The 25,012-nt window shown below is 39.8% G+C and overlaps 1 protein-coding gene across 1 annotated transcript in view; it reads right to left on the bottom strand.

The window, feature by feature from the left end:
* The window catches only part of LOC117501777 (protein FAM91A1-like), a 52,434-nt gene that overhangs the window by 3,720 nt on the left and 23,702 nt on the right, over positions 1-25,012 (bottom strand). Inside the window, 18 exon segments of the mRNA XM_034160734.1 lie at positions 871-1,017; positions 6,349-6,421; positions 6,606-6,641; positions 6,643-6,699; positions 6,701-6,721; positions 10,525-10,659; positions 11,259-11,407; positions 11,682-11,811; positions 12,051-12,137; positions 12,320-12,432; positions 12,773-12,882; positions 13,352-13,464; positions 16,943-16,981; positions 17,085-17,191; positions 18,025-18,087; positions 21,415-21,505; positions 22,116-22,229; positions 23,713-23,780. Coding sequence (XP_034016625.1) covers positions 871-1,017; positions 6,349-6,421; positions 6,606-6,641; positions 6,643-6,699; positions 6,701-6,721; positions 10,525-10,659; positions 11,259-11,407; positions 11,682-11,811; positions 12,051-12,137; positions 12,320-12,432; positions 12,773-12,882; positions 13,352-13,464; positions 16,943-16,981; positions 17,085-17,191; positions 18,025-18,087; positions 21,415-21,505; positions 22,116-22,229; positions 23,713-23,780 — 1,653 coding nt within the window.

Below are 25,012 nucleotides of genomic sequence, written 5' to 3'. Positions count from 1 at the left end.
TGAGAAGCTTTGAGCCTGACCCAGAAAAAGCAGGCCATAGTTCTCCATCTTTTCATTCTGAATGTGTGAAAATTTTGACTCACTGGGTGCAATGATGAGAAATGCTGGTTTTTCATTAATTTCTTTCATTCATGTTTCATTCAGATTCAAAACTTCTCAATCGCCCCGTGTGTGTATGTATGTATGCATATAGATTTTTTTTTAACTTACTAATGGTATACTTTCAGATATTTAAATATACTTTGCTACAGATTTTTCACCATACCACCTTGACATCAGAGGTCTGATGTCGATGATGATGTCATTTGAGAGATCTATCTAGAAAACTGTTTTTCAATATCTTATCTTTTTTTTTTTTTTTTGATATGGGCATTAATGTACTTTAGGTACTGACCCTGACCATAAACCTATGACTTTGACATGACCTGCGTTGTGAGAAGGCAACTCAGTTTATCCACCAAGTTTGATTAAATCTGCTGTATGATTTTTGAAGATATCATCACGGACAGACAGACAGATATGCCCATTAATTCAATCATTCCTCTTTGCTGATGACATTTCAGGTGTTTTTGTCTCTTAAATCCTGCACAGTTAACGCTCACATCTACAAAATTAAATGAAAATCTGTAATCAGCACAACTAAAAAAAGTCAAAGAAAAGGTTCAGGATGTTTAATCCATAGTCATCAGCAAAAGCTGTAACAATAAAGAACACAATTACACAAACAGCCCAATTAAACCGGATTGCAAGCAATCCGATCCAACTGACACCATCAGTATCAAAGAAGACCAGAAACTTTGTTACTAATTCAGTAATTTGTCTCTCAGGAGCTTAAACACAGCAGCAGTGAGGACTGAGTGTATATCCTACCCCTGCATTCGCCGCTGTCGCTGGCTCTGCGGCGGTGCCTGTTGTTTGAGTTGAGCATGGTGATGTAGCCACACTGATGCTCCAGATCCACGTGATCCTTTAGCTTCCTGAGCGCCTTGTGCACACACATGTTGGAGTAGGAAAACTCTAAACAAGAAAGAAACCATGATGAGGAAGGATGTCATAACCTCATGTATATGAAAGGTAAAAAAAAAAAATGCACTCCTCTTGAGGACGTAATTTTAAATGTGTTAGAACGAGGGATCGGACTAAGAATCTGGAAAGAGGAGTTCAACTCAGATAAATGTAAGTTCCTTTTCTGTTGTTTGTAATTAATATAATATAAATGACAAGGATCTATTTTAGCTGTATATAAAAAATAAAATGAATGTTTTTACATTCTTTCAATGGAACGAATATTTAATTTGGTGAAATCTGTTCCAGCTTTCACCTCATAAAATATTCGTACCATTGAACGCAAACATTCATTATTTGTATTTTATCTATGTGAAATAATAACAAAAATAAGTATTCTGAAAGTAACAAGTGAGTGATGAAGGCACTTCCATTTAATACATGCATCTAAGAGCAGAGTGGTACTACATGAGTCCTGGACTCGGACGAGGTTTTAGATGAGGGCCTTTATTTTTTTAAGAGCCGAAATCTGTAACTTTCAAATGGGTGGTGATATATCATGTTTCAGTAGGCCACTGAAGTTTTTTTTTAGGGGAAGATGTATTGTCCAAATGGACAAAAATTACGTTTTTTATCCAAAAATCCCTTCGGGAGGAAAATTACAGCCCTTTGTAGGGTAGGTGTTAAAGGGACCAAAACAGTGACATAGTCAAAATGTGGATTTTGACCTTTGAATATATTTTTGCCCCCTCGGTAAGCCTCACTGATCTTATAGTATATGAATGTATGGATGGAGTTCTCCAATTTAGCAAGGCTAACTGAGGGCGCCGCCTATAGGTGGTGCTTCAAGTCACAACTTTTGGCATTTTGGGCTACATTTGGGACCCTCATATCTCAGTGCGCCCCCTATGGATTTCAGTGAAACTTGTTTTATTATGTTCCTCTATATCTCTGCTATTCAGGATAAAGATATCAGGAAGGCTTTTTGCCTCGAGGGTTAATGAGGCAAGGTGGTATGGTATACATTCATATACCATAAGATCAATGAGGCTTACTGAGGGCGCACAAAGATATTCAAAGGTCAAAATCCACATTTTGACTATGTCACTGTTTTGGCCCCTTTAACCACCATCCTAAAAAGGGCCATAATTTTCCGACCAAAGGGATCTTTGGATTAAAAAAAAACAATGTAATTTTTGTCTGTTTGGACAATATATCTCCCCCTAAAAAAAACTTCAGTGGCCTACTGAAAATATTATATATCACCCCCTTCTATAAACCATTCCACATTTATAGACTATATGGCTCTTAAACAGTCCAAATAATTTGGCATAAGATATTAATCGGGCACGTTCGCAATAAGATGCAGCAGGCGGGGCAACACGGCAGAATGCAGCATAATTATCACAGTTTGCTAAGTACAGTCATCTTAAATAAATTTAATAAATCACAGATTTATTTATTTATTTATTTTTACTATTCAGAATGTCAAAGTAATTCATATTGATCCCATCTAAGCAGCATGTGTGCTACTGCACATTTAAAAAGACAACAGCTGTGTCATTTCTGTTAGAAAAAACTGGGGCCTTTCTAGAACTCGACTCATACATTGTTTTGAGGACTGTGATTCAGGTACTGGAGACTCGACTCAGATTCTTCTTTAGTGACCTTGGATTCCTAAACTGGAGATTTAAGACTTGACTAAGGTTTGGAGACCTGACTCAGATGCTTTTTTTAGTGATTTGGACTCAAGATTCACCTCTTATTCAGGTTTTGGAGACATGACTCTGACTCTTCTGACTTGGACCTAAACAGTGGGGACTTGAGATTTGACTCGTAATGTAACCACTGCTGAATAATCAGAAAGCAACAGTTTACGTCTGATTTAGTATGTTTCTGTGAGGTGATAGTGTCTCTCACTGACAACCACACCTGCTCCTAATCCATCATCACTATCATCCACAAATCATGTAGTAAGTGGCAGACACATCAATGGGATGTTACATAGGCAAATCAAAGCTTCTTTTTGGACTGATCTGGTGTAGGGGTTGACCGATATGAATTTATGGGTAGATACCGATACCGACTATCGGTAAGGTTTGGAGGGTGATACAGATATTTGAGGTCGATATTTGCTTGCAGTAAAAAGTGCCAAAAAGGTGTTAAAATTTAGTATAACACACTCAACACAAAACTTTCTTTAAATATTTTGCAGTATATGTTTAATTGACAGAACCTTTCAACCTTTCAACATTCAATGTTTTAATTAAACAGTTGGATTCCCCTGGTCGCACCAGTTCTAAGTCAGCTGCTAGGCGCTAGCCGAGGCCAAAGTTCTCCAGATTCTCTGAATCTTCTGATTATATTATAGACTGTAGATCATAGGTGTCAAACTGATTCCAGAAAGGGCCAAGAGGGTGCAGATTTTCTTTGTAGCCACCAACTCCAGCAGGTAATTTCACTGATAATCACTTGAGCAGATGGGAAGAGTTCATCAGTGAAATCACCTCGTGGAGTTGGTGGCTACAAAGAAAACCTGCACCCTCTTGGCCCTTTCTGTAATCAGTTTGACACCTATGCTGTAGATGATGGAATCCCTAAATTGCAGTTCTTCACAAAGTGGTGATCACACGCTCTTTGCTTGTGAACGGCTGAGTCATTTGGGGATGCTCCTTTTATACCCAATCATGACACTCACCTGTTTCCAATTAACCTGTTCACCTGTGGAATGTTGCAAACAGGTGTTCTTTGAGCATTCATCAACTTTCCCAGGCTTTTGTTGCCACTGTCCCAGCTTTTTTGAAATGTGCTGCAGGCATGCATTTCTAAATGAGCAAATATTTGCACAAAAACAATAAAGTTTATCAGTTTGAACATTAAATATCTTGTCTTTGTGGTGTATTCAATTGAATATAGGTTGAAGAGGATTTGCAAATCATTGTATTCTGTTTTATTTACATTTACACAACGTCCCCAACTTTATTGGAATTGGGGTTGTATTTCCTCACTCCAACAGTTCTGTTGCATCACCTCGCTGAGAGCAAGAGACAAAGAGAGAGAAAGAGAGCACGCTGTCTATTCTTCCAGACAGTGAGCTGCACTTACTGTGTCAGTCGTTTATCTTCCTTCTCCGCTTGCTGGATTTTTGACCAATCAAAATGCCAGAATAAACAGGTGGACAACAGCAGGAAAAATAAATGACATGCAGAGGACCAAACGGCACAAAAGGCAGAAGCAGTGACAAGTTTTCCGCCTGATATCCGCTTAAAGGTTTGAACACGCCAAAACTTTCAGACAGATGTGGTTGACATCAGCTGACAAGGTACACATTATGCAGATGGGAAAACTACTTTCGTTAGACAAAAACAAACACGAACATATAAAATCAGTTTCTCATACATTTCCTTAGTGTGACGGGGGCCCGAACAAAGCAAGCACGGTTGTGGGCGGGACTTTGCTACAAACCAGCAGCGACTTATATTTTAAGAGAGTGGTCAGGCTAATGGCCCCTCAGTGCCTGAAGTAAATAATTTGCTCTGTATGATGGGTACTTCTCAGACATCAATTGGTCTATGTGAAGCAAAATAACTTAAAGTAAGATTTCTAATGTTTTGTAATCCACTGTAAGAGCCACAACCTGAGGCAATTTAACTTAAATGATGCAAATGTCCTATTCTGTTATTTCATGTCCATTTTATGTTATGCGTAGGTCATAAATAAGAGTTAAAAGGTTAAAACCATATTAATATTTGATGGGCATGGCATTTGCTCTCTTCTTCAAAACTATCTCGCGGTGTTTAAATTGTCTGATAGCGATCTCTGCCTCACTGAATAAAAGCTACCATGACAGAAGTGCAAATGTAAATTCACAAAAGGTACTTTAATCCAGTCAGGCAGAGTTTTTCCTGTCAACTTGACAGCTTTTATTCTTTCAACATTTTGAGTGTGATTGCATTACTTTAAAAAAATAAATAATTGTCTGATTTGAACATGGACTAATAATTCATTATGCTAAACCTGCTTTTTAAAGAATAAAACCTGAATGAAAAACTTTCTGAATCACAGATTTTTACTAAGTGAGACTATGAACTGAAGATGATCATTCATGATCGTTAAGGTTGCGCCGCTGCTCTAGTGAGTGTGTAGAAGCCCGCTATATCCACTGTTCACAACAAATGATCACGTGAATGTCTGTCACAGTAAGCGTTTATACAGTTTAAACATGTTCCATGAAAAACTATTAGCTTTTGTTTATATGCAAAAAATGAGTCCAACTCCCCCACCACCCCCACCACCCCCCCCCACCCCCGCTGTCCGCTCACATGCTTCCCCCTCCTCAGTCCCCTCTACTCTCACCCCTCCCCTCCCCTCGATTCAAACACCGTCTCTGTGTTTTCCCCTGTGAGGAAACGCAGAGCTTTTTGGAAACACGAAGCTTTAATGTGTAAATAACCATTAATTTCTGAATGTAACACCAGCTGTGGACACAGCAGGAGCCGTGGATTATTTAATGAAGGATTTTGATGAAGTTTGGTCCTTTACTCAGATGGCGAGAGACACTGCTTGCAACACACAGCTGCAGCAGTCTCTCTGTCTCTCGCAGTGCACAGTACATGAAAGAAGAACTTGGCAACCAGTGAGGTCGCTATAGCAGTAATGCAAAAAAAAAAAAAACAACTCATATCAGCCTGTATAAATGGCCGATACCGATATCCGCATAAATGCTGAATATCGGTCAACCCCTAATATGGTGCATCAAATTAACCAAATTTTAATAAGTTATCCTCATTATTTGCCCATTTAATTTTGCAAGATACGCAATGGTAATTATTTTTTTCGTAAAAATCCTGTAAAGGATGGACTCATCTATATGTGTATCAACTCAACTGTACTTTACAGGGTATATGAATTAGTGCAAGATGTCAAAAAGTAAGTCCCTTTGGCTGCTTCCCTGTTTGCACTTGGGGTCGCCACAGCAAATCTGAGGTGGATCTGCATCTTGGCACAAATTTTACGCTGGATGCCCTTTCTGACGCAACTCCACATTACATGGAGAATGTGGCATGGGTGGGGTTTTGAACCGGGATCCTTGCGGACTGAAACCAGGTGCACCAACCATTTGGGTCACCACCCAAGATATCACAAATTGTTAAATCAATTTAATCTGTTATTACGATTAAAAAATGAGTAATTCCCTTGTAACTAATGTGGAAAAAAGATCAAAAGGATGTCGACAGAATTACACAAAATTTTTAAACATAGGTACATGAGTCACACTGAAAACTAAAGACTTACTCGATAATAACAGTGACAACAAATACTGAACATAGATTTTCAGCTCACCTCCCTTGAGATCCTCCTCATCGAAGGGGAATGGGATGTGAACCGTTTCTCCATGCCCGTGCATCCCATGACCCTATGTGTCACACACACGCACACACACAATGAGATTTTCTGTGCTTTTGAAAATGCAAAGTGAACACAGCTGTGCTCATGTTCACAGACTTTACAGTATTGTTCATTATAAAGCTGAGCCAAACAGATGAGAAAGCACACTGTCGCAAACCGAGCACGACAAGCTGGTGTGTGTGAGCGTGTACCTGAATGAGTACAGCAGAGTGTGTGAGGGCATCGTTTGAGCATGGCCAGCACATTAGAGGTAGGGACGACTCCAGGGTCATGACCCCAGGAAGTGGATCAACAACCTGTCATATACCTGAAACACAATCATTTTTCCATAATCGCCACTCATGTCAGGACTGTGCCGTGCACCACAGGCGTTCGCCTTAATAATACCTGTGATGTTTACATTACAGAATTATTCAATTTAGGTTACGAATGGAAGAACTGTCACCCTGGTCTTTATTTTTTTTTACATGCTATGACTTTCGCACAGATCTCCCACTCCGACATTCTGCATAAACTATTATCCACTTCCAGTTTGTTGCATGTTAGGTTCAAGTGTGAAAAGTGATATAGAATAAGTAGTCTTTTTAAAGATATTTAGACCCAGAAAATGTGAATAAAACTTTGAAAACAAGTAGGACAATGCATGCTGTGAATTGACCCATTTACATAATATTGTGATATTTATTACCCGTCTCCCTCTGAGAATTAACTGCATCAAATTCTTTGCATACTTTCTCCAATCAAATTCCCAGGATATCTTAGAAATCCCAAGACTAACAGGAAGCCTTGGAGGAGGAAATGTAAAAAGTTTAATGCGCTGATTTTGATATACAGCACATATTCCAGATTATAAATCTCAAATTATTTTTACTAGTTTCACTAGTCCTGCTATTGATATCATGAAACAATTCACGGTGCATCTGGAAAGTATTCACAGCGCTTCATTTTCCCCATTTTTGTTATGTTACAGTCTTATTCCAAAATGTATGAAATTCTATTTTTTTCCATCAAAATCTACACACATATCCCATAATAACAATATGAAAAAAGAAGGGGTTTTTTTTTGCTTTGTTTTAGATTTTTGCCAATGTATTGAGGAAAAAAAAAAAAACATAAAATCACACGTACATAAGTATTCCACAGCCTTTGCCATGAAGCTCAAAAGTGAGCTCAGGTGCATCCTGTTTCCACTGATCATCCTTGAGATGTTTCTACAGCCTTAAATGGAGTCCACCTGGGTAAATTCAGTTGGTTGGACATGATTTGAAAGACACACACCTGTCTACATATAAGTCCAACAGCTGACAGTGCATGTCAGAGCACAAACCAAGCATGAAGGTCTAAGGAACTGTCTGTAGACTTCAGAGACAGGATCATCATAGGCCACAAATCTGAGGAAGGATACAGAAACATTCTGCTGTTTTGAAGGTCCAATGAGCACAGTGGCCTCCATCATCTGTAAATGGAAGACATTCGGATCCACTAGGACTCTTCCTAGAGCTGACCGCCTGTTTAAACTGAGCGATCAGGTGAGAAGGGCCTTAGTCAGGGAGGTGACCCCGATGGTCACTCTGTCAGAGCTCCAGCATTTTTCTGTGGAGAGAGAAGAACCTTCCAGAAAGACAACCATCTCTGCAGCAATCCACCAATCAGGTCTGTATGGTAGAGTGGCCAGATGGAAGACAATCCTTAGTAAAAGGTACATGGCAGCCCACCTGGAGTTTGACAAAAGGCACCTGAAGGACTCTCAGACCATGAGAAACAAAATCTGATGGGACAAAGATTGAACTCTTTGGTGTGAATGCCAGGCGTCATGTTTGGAGGAAACCAGGCACCATCCCTACAGGGAAGCATGGTGGTGGCAGCATCATGCTGTGAGGATGTTTAGTCAGGATTGAGGGAAAGATGAATGCACAATGTACAGAGATATCCTGGATGAAAACCTGCTCCAGAGCACCCTTGACCTGAGACTGGGGTGACGGTTCATCTTTCATCAGGACAACGACCCTAAACACACAGAAAGGATATCACAGGAGTGGCTTCAGGACAACTCTGTGAATGTCCTAGAGTGGTCCAGCCAGAGTCCAGTCCTCAATCCGATTAAACATCTCTGGAGAGATCTGAAAATGGCTGCGCACTGATGCTCCCCATCCAACCTGATGGAGCTTGAGAGGTGCTGCAAAGAGGAATGGGCAAAACTGCCCAAAGATAGGTGCACCAAGCTTGTGGCATCATATTCAAGAAGACATGAGTTTGTAATTACTGCTAAAGGTGCATCAACAGTAAGCAAAGGGTGTGAATACTTATGTACATGTGGTTTATTAGTTTTTTATTTTTAATAAATTTGCAAAAAAATTTCAAATAAAACTTTTTTAATCTTGTTGTTATGGGTGTTGTGAGGAAAATTTTGAGGGGGAAAAAAATAATTTACTCCATTTTGAAATAAGGCTGTAACATTACAAAATGTGGAAAAAGTGAAGCGCTGTGAATGTTTTCCAGATGCACTGTACATATGAAAAAATACTGCATTATTTTCTATGACCACAAGATGGCACAGTCTACTCACAAGATGACACTGTTGCTGATCTGGAAGATACTGTCATTCACACTCTGGTGCAGAAGGGGCCAATAATGCACCAATAAGCTAGATGCCAGTCACCATAAAACAAGAAAAATAAGATCTGAATGAAAAGAAAATGCTGTGTTTTGAACAACAAGTGAAATTAATAAATCATGCTCTCAAGCCGAAAGATAAACAGAATATAACCTTCAGTGTACTAGGCACTCCACTTGTTTGGAATGCGTGATGGCCAGAACAGCAGTGAGGAGGCCAGCTAGGCTAAAGTAAGGTCAACTATAATGTTTTAAAAGTGTATAAGAATTTTAAAATGTTTAATTACATTTACAGAGGTTAATGTACATAGGTTTAGCTCTGACCATGTGTTTTTGTCTGTTCAGTCATGAAAAGAACCAGTTTACTCTTGAGTTCTTTGTGCCTCATACTGTAACATTAATTATACTGTTAGCGTCTGTTAAAGGCCCGGTCCCCACTCGTGTTTAGGAAGATTTGCATATGAATTGCGCACAAAATTGGTTTATGAAACATACTTGTATGAGTCGGCCGACATCCGCACACGTCAGCAATTATCCGCAGAGACCGTTTTTCCCGTTGCCAGGATTTTTGAGCTGGACAAAATTTTGGTTGTGGATGACATCCGCCTTACATATGCAATACATACTTAATTTATGCGCTGTATATTCGCTGATATCCGCAACTGACGGAGTATTGCGACTTGGCAGCAGACTGGGACAGTGTGTAAAACGGATATATCGCGTGCCTATCATGTCCACATCACGAACTAAAATAAGTTGTAGCGACTGCATACAGACTGGCCACGAATAAAGCGTTTGTATTACGTCTGCTTTGAGGACAAGTTGCGAATTCATAAACACTTCACGTAAACCCAAAGCACTATATAAATGTGGCAGAAATCGACATACTTGCGAGTCATTGCCAGTCCAGCTGTGGAGACGTACAGATGTAGTTATGGATCCCCAAAGACGTAGTGTGATAGTTGATGCCATCCAACAACATACCAATCAACGTGTTCAAGTCCAGCAACTGGTCCAGAGGCTGTGGTGTTGGTGTGAATAGTGATGCCGAAAGGCCCGAGTGCGCTTCTTTTATGACCGCAATGCAGATGCCGCGCTATGCGCAATACAACTGCTGTTTCCGCAACAGGTGTGCAATTCATTCTCAATACTTCCGTAATATGTCCATGATAATCGCAATGCGTCCAATCCGTTTCCTCAATACATGCGTCATACATCCATGACTGTTCGTCATACATTATTAATATATCCATAATTCATACTGAGGAATTTGTCATTTTTGGCCAATTTGTTGCGGACGGGAACGAACGCCTGAAATTTGTATACTCAATTCTTGCGCAATTAATCTCTCCCCAGTGGGGACCGGGCCTTTACACACAAAAGTTTGGTGATAGTCTTCGTGCATTTGACTTTTCTTTCCTGCCATGAAAGAGGTTCATGTTTTTAGATCTTTATCTGCAACCTGCATTATTTTGTTAAGTATTAGACTGGACTAACCTGAAATATGTCCGGCAGTTTGCGGAGCCGGCTGCCTTTGGAGAGCAGTAGAGACGGCGGGCCTTGGCCGGTCACATGGTACATGTACAGTTTGAACCAGATGGAGCTCACTTCAGGGATAGCTGGGCCAATGTGCTGCAGTGAGAAACACAAAAATCACACACAGGAACACATGAACATGTGTACAGGAGTGGATCTAAAGGATATGCAGGTTCACATCCCAATAAAGACATTTTTGCCCATGTCATTTCACAATATGTAAATGTTTCTTCTTTTTTCTCCCCTATCTAAGATTTTGGGGCCTACACGCTGTGTTGTTCTTCTGTCTGACAAACAGAAGAAAACAAAGAAACCAATTCATTAAATTCCACTTCACTCAGCTCCAGTGGTGTGAGAATAAACACCAGCGTGATTGACACAAGAACTCAACTTTTTGCCTTTTTGTATGTGTTCAGCTAAAAAGCTGGAGTGTTGCCACAACAGTGACAACCGACCCCCCCCTTTCTGTAATCCTGTTGATAGGGGCAACTGCAGGCTCAGAAAGCAAACACATGCAGCCACAAATCACTCTGGGCACACAAGCGCACACATCGTGAAAGGTCAAAGCAAACAGAAAACATGCACACCAACAGCCCGCGTTAGGTTGGGGAGGGGGCAGGTCTCAAATTCACAGGACATTCCAGTGTGCCGCCCAGATCACCTGTCCTCCCCCCCTCCAGCCTAACAGCTCATACCTGTGGCGTGCAGCTGCTGATTGGCCTGATTTCGTTACTAAGTGGCGCCATCGACACCAGCAGCTTGTAATTCTTGTTGAGGACACGGCTGCAGGTGGCCTGATCCAAACCCAGAAGGCTCTCACACCGCAGCATGTCCAAGGGGAAACCTACAGAGTGATTAAAAATGTGCAAGCAAGCAAAAAAAAAAAAAAAAAAAAAAAAAGAAACATTAAACAGCAGGCTAGGAATTAAATATAACTGATGATGAGGCATTTTGCATTTTTCTCTTCAGTTTTCAAAGCAAATCTGAACATTTTTAAAGTTTTGTCAACATCGGGGACATAGTGATGACTATCACCAGCTAATGACCAGTAAATACAGAAACCAAACTGGACCAGCCAGCTCCCTAACAGAACGAGTGTAGATATGTTCAGGAGTTACCTATATTAGGAATATCAGGTCCCTGGTCCTGAGTGAGTTCTTTATTGTAGCGCAGAAAGAGGATGGTGTTTTTCAGGGTCAGAGCGTGGTCAAAGTAACGCTGCGCCTCGCCCTCTGCAGTACTCTCCACCTGCGAGGTGCAGAAATGAGGACATAGATTAAAGCACCACGTGTGACTGCAGCGACACAGTGGAGTTAGTAAACGAGCTATAAATCACAAGATGGTCAAATATTTGGGGATAATACAGTATTCAGGTTTGTCCAGCGTAAAACCTGTACTGAATCCTCACTTGGATTACTACCAGATACGCGATGGCAACCTCTACAAAAAATAAAGGTGCAAGCTGAAGGCAAAAAAGCTAATCTCACCTTCTCCAACTCAGCCAGGAAGCTGTCCAACGTCTCATCAGACAGCTTTCCCACCTCAAACATGGTCACTGCGTGACTCTTCAGGTTCTGCCATGAAAATTAAAAACACAGAAGTCAAATTATGCCTCATTTACGTCGGAAAGCTTCTTTAGTCTTCTTCTCGTCTTCTACCACATAACACAAATTATTCTTAGACCCTGCAATCTGACCAAAAATCCTGAAGGTAAATTTAAATTTAAAGTTTGTTTTTTTATGTTGCTATTACTAACCGGAGACAGGTTGCCCATCATGAGGAAGGCAGTAAGAGTGGAGTCAAAGAGGAAGGCGATCCTCTTTGTGGGTGCAGCCGGGATGCTCAGGCTGCTAACGCTGCCTGTGTCTGCTGCAGAACAACACACAAAACAGCCCGCATTAATAATTCTGTGTAGTAACAGGTATTATGATAGTTTGGTTGAAATATCCTTCACCCACTGAAAAAAACCCCTCAAGAATTATGTAAATAATATTCAAGCTGAATATCCAATAAGCCTGTGAATGTCTGAAACACTGGGTCATCTTCTCAAATACTTGAATTTTAAATGTGAATACACTCAACTTTGTCAGACACTTAACAGAATGACAATGACAGCTTTATTTCTACACATACTCGTATAGTCCATACAGAATGTGCATTATTTGCATAATTGCAGCCTGTGTTTGTGTATCAAGCTTGATGAGAACACCTTGGTCTTCCAGACTGGTAGTGTCTGTGTCTGTAGCTGAGGAGCCGCCTTCCATGACAGGACTACCCTGCTCCCAAGACAACAGCATCTTCTGGGGGTCCATAGTGCTCCTAAAAGCACAACACAGACTATAATTGCCGCAACAACTAATAGAAGGACAATAACATCACCACTCAACTTTGTAAAACAGTGACAGGTTTTAAAGATAATGTACCTCCTTGCAGAGGATTTTATCAGTACTGAAGAAGAAACTGAGATTTCATTTAAAAATGGATGATGGATTCTCAGAGTTGAATTGGATGAAAGATTTTATTTTTTGTCATTGCAAATAAAATGCACGCCAGTTTTACTCAAGTAACTTTAGCACTGAAAAGAACATTTCATAAAACTCTGTATTTCTAGCTCAAGTAATCATAGAAACAGGCATCAAATATTACTAAATGTAGCTTATATTATCAGTTACTGGGCTGCCATGGTTTAACAGATGGCGCTGTGCAGCTACAGCATGCTGTTGTTCCTCCGTGAATACAATGTATGAATAGAAGCTATCAAATAGCTGAAGAGCTACGTGGCACATACTTGAGTCTGTTGACAGATGGAGCATTCTTCCAGGTTGGATGGAGCTGGTCTGAGCTAAACACCTGACCTTTCTTTACAGCGAAGCCAAGGCGACAGTACATGGACACAGCGTTCTGATAAACAGCAGAAACATGGTGAAATGATTTCCCAGAAAAAACAACACATTTGACATCATTACACAGAAGACGATATAATTTCTATATTGGCCATCAGGCCCATTGGTGCCAGTGCTTATTCCTGGATATCCATCACTGATGGGGAAAGACTCCATCATCACAGTCAAATTCTGAGGAATGTTAGTTACGTATTGGACCATGAACATATTGACATGACCACAATAATCACTGGGAATAATCAGGTAATGGTAATACTCATTTGTTGTTTACTTGCACTTTTGAAATGCAATAACAACAACAAGTTTGCATGATTCTGTCAGCAAGACTTTACTAAATATTCAGTCAAAATGTTAATTAAATAAATTGAGTTTTATTGTCATTTTGGGCTTTAATTTAAAAATTATAAAAAAATAATAATAATTGAAATTAAGAGAAACCACCGCCAGCTTACAAAAAAGCATTTGATGCATGTATATAAAAAAAAGAAAAGAAAGATAATTCTATTACAAACGTTACAGTATTGTAAATCATGTTTCACTGCAACGTTTAAGCCAAATACTTGAATACTGATGCCCTGTAGCCTTTACCAAAAGCTTCAAGTCTGCTGACTGCAGGGTAACCGAAAGGTTTACAAAGGTATTCAAGGTAACCCTTATTTACTTTCTATACCTACATGTCCAGATCACCTGTTGTCTTGCTTGGTTTGTTTTCCCCCCATTGAATTTATGTATTTATCAACTGTTATATTCAGATTTGTGAGGGAGCTCGGTCCAATACAGTGGCCTTGATTACATTCAACACCTTAATGCCTGTCAGGTGGAACCTGAGGTCAATGCTCAGCCATCCACTTACATCAAAAGAAGCAAAATTTTTACCCCTCAAGTGACTCAGAGAGGTGATAATTACAACAGAAAAAGTTTAATGTGAGAGGATGGGGAGAGGAAAAAAAAAAAAAAAAAAAAGAAGTTCTGCACAGAGAAAACCTCTCAGACATCTCAAGTTGTTGATGCTGCTGCCCTCAGCCACTTCTCTTAAGTACTGATTTTCAGCAGCAGTGAAGCCATGAGACTGAAAGACAGGAAAGTTCATGCTGGAGGTCGAAGCACTCAAAGGAAGTTTGGATCTGCATTTGACATAGAGTGAATAGAGGAAACTAGGTCAAATTCAAGCATCTATTCAGTGGGAATGATCCTGTTCAGCTCTGTGGTAGTATCACTGAGCATGCTGGATATAATCTGAAACAAAGGGGTTTTTGTGTGTACCACAACACCATCGTGCAGGACTGTCCATGTTTCCCAAAGAAACAGACAAATAAATACTGTACAGCAATATTTACTTACTAGGCTGCATAATATGCCAAGTTTCTTGCATCGCTTTGGACATAATTTCATTTGAACTGGCTATGATCACAGACTATACATACTAAGACTCCAACAATAAAGACAACCGTGCCAAAACACGACTGTAATTAAAACATGATAATATGAATATCTTACAAAGATATACACATTTAATACTGATATTACTTTGGAAAACAATGTACCTACTACAACCCCTGGCAAAAATTATGGAATCACCGGCCTCGGAGGATGTTCGTTCAGTTGTTTAATTTTGTAGAAAAAAAGCAGATCACAGACATGACACAAAACTAAAGTAATTTCAAATGGCAACTTTCTGGCTTTAAGAAACACTATAAGAAATCAGGAAAAAAAAATTGTGGCAGTCAGTAATGGTTACTTTTTTAGACCAAGCAGAGGGGAAAAAAAAGGAATCACTCAATTCTGAGGAAAAAATTATGGAATCATGAAAAACAAAAGAGCATTTTGTTGCACCACCTCTGGCTTTTATAACAGCTTGCAGTCTCTGAGGCATGGACTTAATGAGTGACAAACAGTACTCTTCCTCAATCTGGCTCCAACTTTCTCTGATTGCTGTTGCCAGATCAGCTTTGCAGGTTGGAGCCTTGTCATGGACCATTTTCTTCAATTTCCACCAAAGATTTTCAATTGGATTAAGATCCGGACTATTTGCAGGCCATGACATTGACCCTATGTGTCTTTTTGCAAGGAATGTTTTCACAGTTTTTGCTCTATGGCAAGATGCATTATCATCTTGAAAAATGATTTCATCATCCCAAAACATCCTTTCAAATGATGGGATAAGAAAAGTGTCCAAAATATCAACGTAAATTTGTGCATTTATTGATGATGTAATGACAGCCATCTCCCCAGTGCCTTTACCTGACATGCAGCCCCATATCATCAATGACTGTGGAAATTTACATGTTCTCTTCAGGCAGTCATCTTTATAAATCTCATTGGAACGGCACCAAACAAAAGTTCCAGCATCATCACCTTGCCCAATGCAGATTCGAGATTCATCACTGAATATGACTTTCATCCAGTCATCCACAGTCCACGATTGCTTTTCCTTAGCCCATTGTAACCTTGTTTTTTTTCTGTTTAGGTGTTAATAATGGCTTTTGTTTAGATTTTCTGTATGTAAATCCCATTTCCTTTAGGCGGTTTCTTACAGTTCGGTCACAGACGTTGACTCCAGTTTCCTCCCATTCGTTCCTCATTTGTTTTGTTGTGCATTTTCGATTTTTGAGACATATTGCTTTAAGTCTTCTGTCTTGACGCTTTGATGTCTTCCTTGGTCTACCAGTATGTTTGCCTTTAACAACCTTGCCATGTTGTTTGTATTTGGTCCAGAGTTTAGACACAGCTGACTGTGAACAACCAACATCTTTTGCAACATTGTGTGATGATTTACCCTCTTTTAAGAGTTTGATAATCCTCTCCTTTGTTTCAATTGACATCTCTCGTGTTGGAGCCATGATTCATGTCAGTCCACTTGGTGCAACAGCTCTCCAAGGTGTGATCACTCCTTTTTAAATGCAGACTAACGAGCAGATCTGATTTGATGCAGGTATTAGTTTTGGGGATGAAAATTTACAGGGTGATTCCATAATTTATTCCTCAGAATTGAGTGAGTCCATATTATTTTTCCCCTCTGCTTGGTCTAAAAAATTAACCGTTACTGACTGCCACAATTATTTTTCCTGATTTCTTATAGTGTTTCTTAAAGCCAGAAAGTTGCCATTTGAAATGACTTTAGTTTTGTGTCATGTCTGTGATCTGCTTTTTTTCTACAAAATTAAACAAGTGAATGAACATCCTCCAAGGCCGGTGATTCCATAATTATTGCCAGGGGTTGTATAATGTAATAACCTGGCTGTGATATCTCTGATTTAATGTGAAATGATCAGCATAAAAAAAACAAACATAACAACCTGCACATTGCTAAATTGTCTGTCTTCAATCATAGAGACACAAAGCACATCACAGTTTCTTTCAACAAACAGAGGCATGAAGCAAAGTGCCTTTTCATTTTGAAAATCTTTATGCCAAGGTCTTGTTTCACAGATGTGCTATTTTTGTAATCCTCTGGTAAAAAGCTCAAGCTTTCTCACCTTCACCAAGTCCAAGTCAATCTCCAACACATTTGCCAGCTGAGAGTTACATGAGGAAAAAGAAATAGGACTCAGGATAAACACAGTAATATTACTTTGGAGAAGAATAGCAGACAAATACAGTGAGATTTCAGAAGACTACCTCTGCTACATTTGTCTGTTCGTCAATGGAAACAAAGATTTTGTAGAGAAGTGTCTCAAAGTAATCGCCCTGGACACGGTTCATGACAAAGCCTTCCAGCGGGGGCACTGAAAAACACAATCAGTGAAGGAAAAACTGTTTGCTACTTTATTTTTTATTCAGCATACAGCTACAATGGCTCCATAATGCTTCATTCACATGTTGGCTGTATGTGGCAGACTGTAAACTGGATGATACATTGTTTTCAAGGAAAGGATCATCAAACATTCTGCCATCGCTGGTGGTGAGAGCGATAATGGCATAACACGATGACACTTGCCGTCAAAAGTTAAGGATTGTCACCTTTTACCACTTGCCTTAGTAACAAGGACAAAACAGATGTTTCATCTTTAATGATGAAAAAAGATGGGCAGCAAAAGATGGACTATTTAAGTGCAGAGAATCACACGCTTTCATATCAGGTAAAGCTGTATAATTTGTATGAATTATAGACAAAAATAAGATGGAGCATCACAAAAAGTTGACTTTTTAAGCAAAAGCAGAACCAGAGCTTCCTGTTTGAATAAATACTATAACTCTGCCATAGCTTTTATGTACGTGAATTATTGTCCTTTTCGTTAATGAAAAACAACTGCATCCCACGTCGTCACCTTCTGTCTGCTGCTCCACACAATAGTAATGATACCGTAAGGACCAGTATGACAGTTTTACTACCGTCAACATGTGAAAGCAGCATAAGGATTTATTATTAATTTATGCACTGCAAGAAATCTGTCTGAACGTAACCTGGTATTATCAGTTAATATTTACATACAGCATTTGATCAAGCTAATTTTTAGAAAAACAACACCATGAACAACCCACCCACCCACCCACCCACACACACACCCACCCACCCACCCACCCACACACACACACACACACACACACACAGCTGTACCTGATATGCAGCTATCATCAGATATGGGCACGTCCAAGTAGATGAAGCCTCGGTTGTATAAGCCTGAAAAAAGAAAAAAAATTACAAACCATGAATACAGTCCATTTACCGTCTTTGCTGCAACTGTCAGTGTTAGACAAAAAACAAAGGTTGTCTCTTTTTATTTATATTTGATGTGGACATGCCATTTGGTCAACAGCCCAACATAAAGATGTCTTATTTGCCTTTTTATTTGGTGCAAACAGTGAACTCCAACTGACCTTTACTGAAGCCTTTTTCACATAGACAATATTCCTGCATTTACTTTGGGTAACGCACATAACCGCAAGTTGTGTGTCGCAGGTAACGGTCTACATCACAACAATGTGGCAACAGAGAAGCAGATACTACATTATTAAAATGCCTATCCACCTCAAGAAGCTTCTTTAAAAATTGTGTTGTCATGATTTTTACCAGCCTCAATTCTTAAAGTAACAGCACCCGTTTTACAGTGTGTGTGATGCCTGACGATGTTACTCCACTATCTAACACTAGACTGGTTGATCACTATTTTAGTGTTCTTACATTTGTGTGATAACTTTTTATTAACTCCATAGAAAGTACTTAAGATTATTTGCTATATATTTGAACACTGTGTTGTTTAATGAAAGCGCAGCAAGTGCAACTCTCTAGTTTTTCTTTGCTGTGAGGAGACCTTACTACCAGTTTCTGCTTTGTTGCGTGTCCTGAAATGTAGCCAGAACTTTAATTAGTCAGGTGCCTTACAGTGCACGCTGCATGGGATTTTCCTCTTCTGAGCTTTTTCAATCAACAAGGACCCCATCGTCTTAAGACAAATTACTGCCTCAGCCTTTAATTTCCAGCAACATTCAGAAAAACTCATTTGAATCCAAACTATGCAGATATTGAACTTGTTTAAAGTATAAGAGAAAACTGAACAGCAAAGTGTCAAGAAAATTACAAGCCAGTCAATTCTCATTTAAACATCTACTTGTGTTGAAATTGCCCTGCATCTCATATATTTACGGTAATAGCATTTGATCCTCTTCAGTCACCACTTCTCCAGCTGCAGACGTTTATTATCATCAAACTGTTCTCTAATTAGCACTTAAAACTTTACAGAGTCCTCAGTCCCATCACTTGTTTCAACTCCAGCACAGCATGCTGATTAAATGTTTTCATTATTAATTACAGCAGACTCCAGTGTGTTTTATCCATAACACTTAAAAACTCTGCATTTGAACAACTGAAAGGCTGCGTATGACTTCACCATATGAATTTTGTGTGGCTTCATTATGAAGTCATTCATAACAATCAACCACATTTTGCTGATCAATATACTGTTTACATCATCGATCTAGGCTCCTTGGTTGTTGAGATATACAAAAAAAGGTATTTTTCAGACCATGTTTTCCTTGACCTTTGACCAAACTATTTTGAAATCTAAATCTCCTCTTGATATCTATCAAAGCAGTATTTTTAGCGAGTTTAAAGGAAATCTGTCAAGCAGTTCTTGAGTATTCACATGCCAGTGAAAGCAATACCCTGCTTTGCCGGTAAGCAGCGCGGTGAAATATATGTATCTTTATTGCACATAACCGATAACTATTAGTATTGATTTGGATGCAGCCACATCAGATTACACTGTCAAGCTTCTGATAAACCAGTTTCACTTTAAACACCGCAAGGGCTGCTGGGTAAATTCAAGGATCACAAACACAAAGAACAAATGAAAAATGAATACATAAAAACTAAAACCCCAAACACTGCCATCATCTTTCAAAAGCAGTAAAACACAGTATTAGAAGTCACAGTTTATCTCGGTATTAGAGACACCGTCATTTACAAACTAAAAGCTGCCACTTTTTTCGCATGCTTTGAACCCTGCGGCTTAAACAACAGAAATACATCCATTAATGCATTGATTGGCACGGTAAAATACACGTAGTAAATATAAATTCTTATCTGTTAGTTTCAGTGGGATTCATCTGAATAAATAATCCACATAAAGCGTCCTTTTTTAAAATCCAAAACAGTGTCTAAATGTGAAGAAAAGTACCTCCCTCTGTACACACAACTGCACCGTGAGAGCTCCTCTCCCCCTCCAAGTCTTGGCAATTAAATTACAGCCACAAAGAAATAAAATAAAATAATGTTAAAATTAGTCTGTTTTGTTTTTATGTCAAGTGGACAAGTCACTGTAATGTCCAAAGTGAACCTGAACTACACTACCCACAATGCTCCCTGTGTCGACCGGCCAATAACGTTTTGCGCTTAATGATGCTGTCATCAGAAAGTGACAGGCAGCCAGTCTGCTCAGTGGCTACAAACACACACCAAACGGACTAAAATGTTGATTTTAGGAATTACAATCGTTTTTGACCATTAAACTTTACCAGCAAAGAAAGTGCTATCGGATTGAAAGTTATCAGAACTAAATTTATCGGAAGATAATTGGTCTGATGATGGTTTTAAAACTCATCTAAAAAGCTAATCTGATAGCAAAAACATTAGCTTCGCTAATTATCTGCTATCGTATTAGCTGAACTGTGCCCACCACTGGTCAGGTCAGATGTGGGCGCATGAGCATCGCCACATACACCCCAACACAGAACCACCTTGGGTCCTGGATGGAAATCACCTAGGCATGTAACTCATCTACATACACCAAGTCCAGGTTTCACTGACAATCTGGATTACAGTTTTGATGCAGGACAACTGTGATTCCTCACTCAGCTTCCCAAGTACTGCAATCAGGGTGTCCACTGATTCTGCAAAAATCACAGCATCATCCATGAAGGAAGGGTGAGTAAACCTTTTCTCACCAACAAAGACACCTACAACACTGGAATTCACAACCCTACCCAAGACCCACCGTGGGAGCCGGAACACACCATAATTAACTGGGAAAAGTTCCACAATTTGTATTCACTGGAAGTGATAGTCTAGTGATTAAGCATTGGGCTTAAGACCAGAGAAGATCCTCAGTTCAAACTCCAGCCTGACTGAAAAATCACTGGGCAAGGTCCTTAATCCCCTAGTTCAGGGGTGCCCAAGTTCGGTCCTAGAGATCTACCTGAAAGACTCTTTCATCGGATTCAGGTGTGTTGGAGCAGGGAGACAACTAAGAGTGTCAGGAAGGTAGATCTCGAGGACTGAACTTGGGCACCCCTGTCCTAGTTGCCCCCGGTGTGTAGTGAGCACCTTGCATGGCAGCACCCTGACATCAGTGTGTGAGTGTGTTTGTGTGAATGTGAGGCATCACTGTAAAGCACTGTCAGCATCTGACACAGATGGAAAAGCACTATAAGAATGCAGTCCATTTACCGTTCATATTTAGATTACACTTTAATGTGGTGTGTAAATGGGGAGAAAATACTTAATACTCACTTAACACCACATTGTACTCCATTGAGCCAGCCAGCTGAGGACCAGAATCAATCATCTTATCAATTGCTTTCTTTTCTGCTGAAGAACAGATCTGCAAGTACACACAAAAACCAGACAACATTAACATGTATGAGTTTACCATTTGGATGTGTGCCACAATAAATAAGTAAATAAATACAAAACACCTGAAGTCAACCAGAATAGGAGTGAAGCCTTTGGGAAGATGAATAAATTTACATTTTATAAGTCTGTGGACTCTCAGAGTACTTCTGAAATATTTGTTTGTTTGTTTTTTTATGGAAAGAAACATTTTCAGAACTTGGTTGTTTTTATTTTTTGTCAGGTGAGATCTAAACGTGCAGCCTCATGGGATCAAACAGTGGAGCCTCAGATATTGTTTATGAATTTCAATGAAAGCTCAGGGTAAAAATCATGCCTACACACATCTCTCTCTAAATTTGTAAATTATTAATAAATGTATACTAAAAGGGAAGAAAGATTAAAAGAATAAATTAGTTCTTCCACACTCGCTTCAATACAACTTTAACATCAAAATAGCAAATAAGATTTGCTAAAATAACTACTGAAAAATGGCAAACATTTCAATGCAACATTTAAGAAAGAGACTCCTGCAGAGTTTAAAATTTACACACATATATTAAGAGAAATCAGAACAAGAAAAGAATGAACTTCATTTGCACCCTGATGTCGTCCTCAGTGATGTATCCTGTCTGTGCCACCCACCACGGCTCCACAGAGATTTCTACCGGTTTGGCTGGCAGCAGGTCCCGCGCAGATTTCCTACGGAAGAATTTCTGAGACACATCAGGATGCACGTGAGATGAGCTGCAGTCATCAAAATCTATTCAAAAGCACTGTGCAGAGTTAGCATTTTAATCACGGGGAAGGTGCTGCAGACTGGAGGCGTAACCATATATTAAGTAGTGAAAATTTGCTCATATTTACTGTGAAACTGAGAAATGCTTTACAATATTAAGTAACTTCAACTGAGTGAAAACATTTTGACAACAAGCAAACTGCCAGCTGTGTCATACGTGGTGCCCAGACACTAGGCTTTGGAAATTAAAGGATCTGACAAATGAGCCTCAAAACTACACATATATGTTAAGAGAGAAGGAAGAAGTGTCTGCTTCGGCTACTGTCAACAAAATCATTTCCACACCTTTGTGTGGAGTGTTGACAGGATTATACAAAAACTACTGAACAGATTTTCTTGAAACTTGGCGTAAAGGTGAACTATGGGCCACGAAGGAAATCATTACTGTTTGGAGCAGAACTGATTAAGAGGGTGGGTCGTGGAATTTTTTTTTCCACTGTTTGAACATTGTGAGATAAGTCTATTTTGCAGATTTCCTTCAATTTCTCAGAAATTGGTATGAGACATTTTGTGAATGTATTTAATTTGGTGCAGGTCCTTACGAAGATGCAGATTCCATGGATCAAAATATAAATTTTAAGTGAATGCAAGTTAAGAAATTGGGCTAAAAACTTGCAACAATATTTTTTCACATACTCTGTGAGCATATAAACATAGCATTTAGTTCTGATGTTCTGAACACAACAACATGATTCAAAGTTGAAGATACAAAGTTTAACCATTCATGTGCCTTTTAGACTAAAAAGCCCCTTTCCCACTGGCCGGTGTCGAGTTGACAACGCCAAGTTGATGCAGCCTAACACAACAGTGCCGTGCGGGACCAAAGAGTGACGCGGAACAGATGCAAAAAATTAAACGTTTAATTTTTTTGAAAAAATTAAACATGTTTAATTAGTCCCAGTTCCCAAGTTATTTCCCAGGTTATGGGAAATTAAACATGTTTAATTTTTTTTCTGTTGAGCACAGGACGCAGACAGGAAGTAGTTTTCTCGCAAGTTGAGGCAACTTAATGGTGACTGGATGCCACACCCACACAATATAATGTTGCCCAACGCCAATTTATGATTCCTGCTGTGCTCCATTGCTGCCAAGCTATAAATCACGCAAGATTGTTGTGGAACTTTTTATACCGTGTACACAATGCAGTAAAACTATACTGCTCCAACAGCACATGTGAACAATTACAAGAAAAAATAAATGCTCATTACAGCCTGGCTGCAGCTCCTCTGCGCTCTCACCTCCTCAAGCCCCCCGCTGCACGCAACTGATGCAGACATTCCTGCATTATTAGATATACAGCATACGCAACTCGAAGCAGGCCTGGTGTGAAAGGGGCTTAAATGTCAACATATCCATTCTGCAATAATAAAAAGAAAGACAGTTTTAGAAAAACATCTCACTTTAGAAGACCTGCACTGGTTCATCAGGTCAATGTACTGGTTTCTCCCAATCCCAAGCAGCCTCAGACCTGCAACAAAGCAGGAAAATAGAAACAAATATGACTCTACTTGAGAAATTATCCAAACTTGTTGAAATCTGCACCACAGTGAGACTATTGCAAGAGGATGTGACAGCAGAGTAGCTCGAAAAGAGAGAATTAATAAGCAGCTAAATTTATGCAATGATCTCCAGGATGTTTCCAATTTTATGTCAGAGTTTCGGCAGTGAATAAAGACGCTTCACAATGAGTAAATGTGACTCATCACAACTACGGCAAGGGAGTACATCCACAAAAATACCCGCACCTTTCTCAGAAATACACATTAAAGCACAGCTATTCCTTCTCACATGCAGGGAGGGATCTGCAAGGGCAATGAAAGAGTGTGCGAGTATTTTTATCTGAAAAGAAGTTAACAGATATACTTTGTATGCAGGGTATGTGAGGAATCATGCAAAGCCAAACACTAACGAAGTTATGATCAGTCTAGTTCAGAAATATGTGCATTTTGTCTCGAATTCCTATCTTGTGGCTCAACAGTGCCCCTCCTGCAGCCAGCACAGCACAGGAGGAGGCAGAGCAAAATGTGCTGGGATGGCTGCCAAGGCAAACATGGATGAGTGAGGGATGTTGTCCTCTCAGCCTCCCAACCTGGTAGAATCCCCCCCCACCACACACACACACACACACACACACACACACACACACACACACACACACACACACACACACACACACACACCCTGCTGCTCTACAGAGACAAATATGACACAAACATCCTCCCACGTAAAACTTTCGCTCACATTCTCTGCCCCACTCTGGATACACTCCTGCATGATAAGCTTCCAACTCTCCTCCCGGGAGGTTAGAAGAGAGCCGACCCCTCTGAGCACAGCTCTCTGGCAGCCTGCTGGCAGCCGTCTGTCTCCGCAGCATGAAGGTCCTGTGCCGCCAGAACGCAGTCACCACAGGCCAATGCCAAACCCCGTTTCACCTGACAGCAGAAAGTCACTGAGCACTACAACTGTGCAAATGTTTGACATTCTGTTTTCAAAGTAACTTCTCAGGGATAAACAGAATTCTGTGATGCAATAACTCAGTAGACATGTTTCCTACCAATCATAATAAAAACCAGTACTGCTCCCTAAAAACCAGAAGTAACTAGATTAGAGACGATATCTGCCATTTGTACTCGCACGCAAGGTTTGGGTACATAGGAATTCTTGTGCAGAGCTCTCAAGTAAAGAAATATAAAAAAAGTC

This window comes from Thalassophryne amazonica, chromosome 20 (assembly GCF_902500255.1).
Source record: "Thalassophryne amazonica chromosome 20, fThaAma1.1, whole genome shotgun sequence".
NCBI classification, from domain to species: domain Eukaryota; kingdom Metazoa; phylum Chordata; class Actinopteri; order Batrachoidiformes; family Batrachoididae; genus Thalassophryne; species Thalassophryne amazonica.
This window is presented reverse-complemented; position numbering and strand designations above follow the sequence as displayed.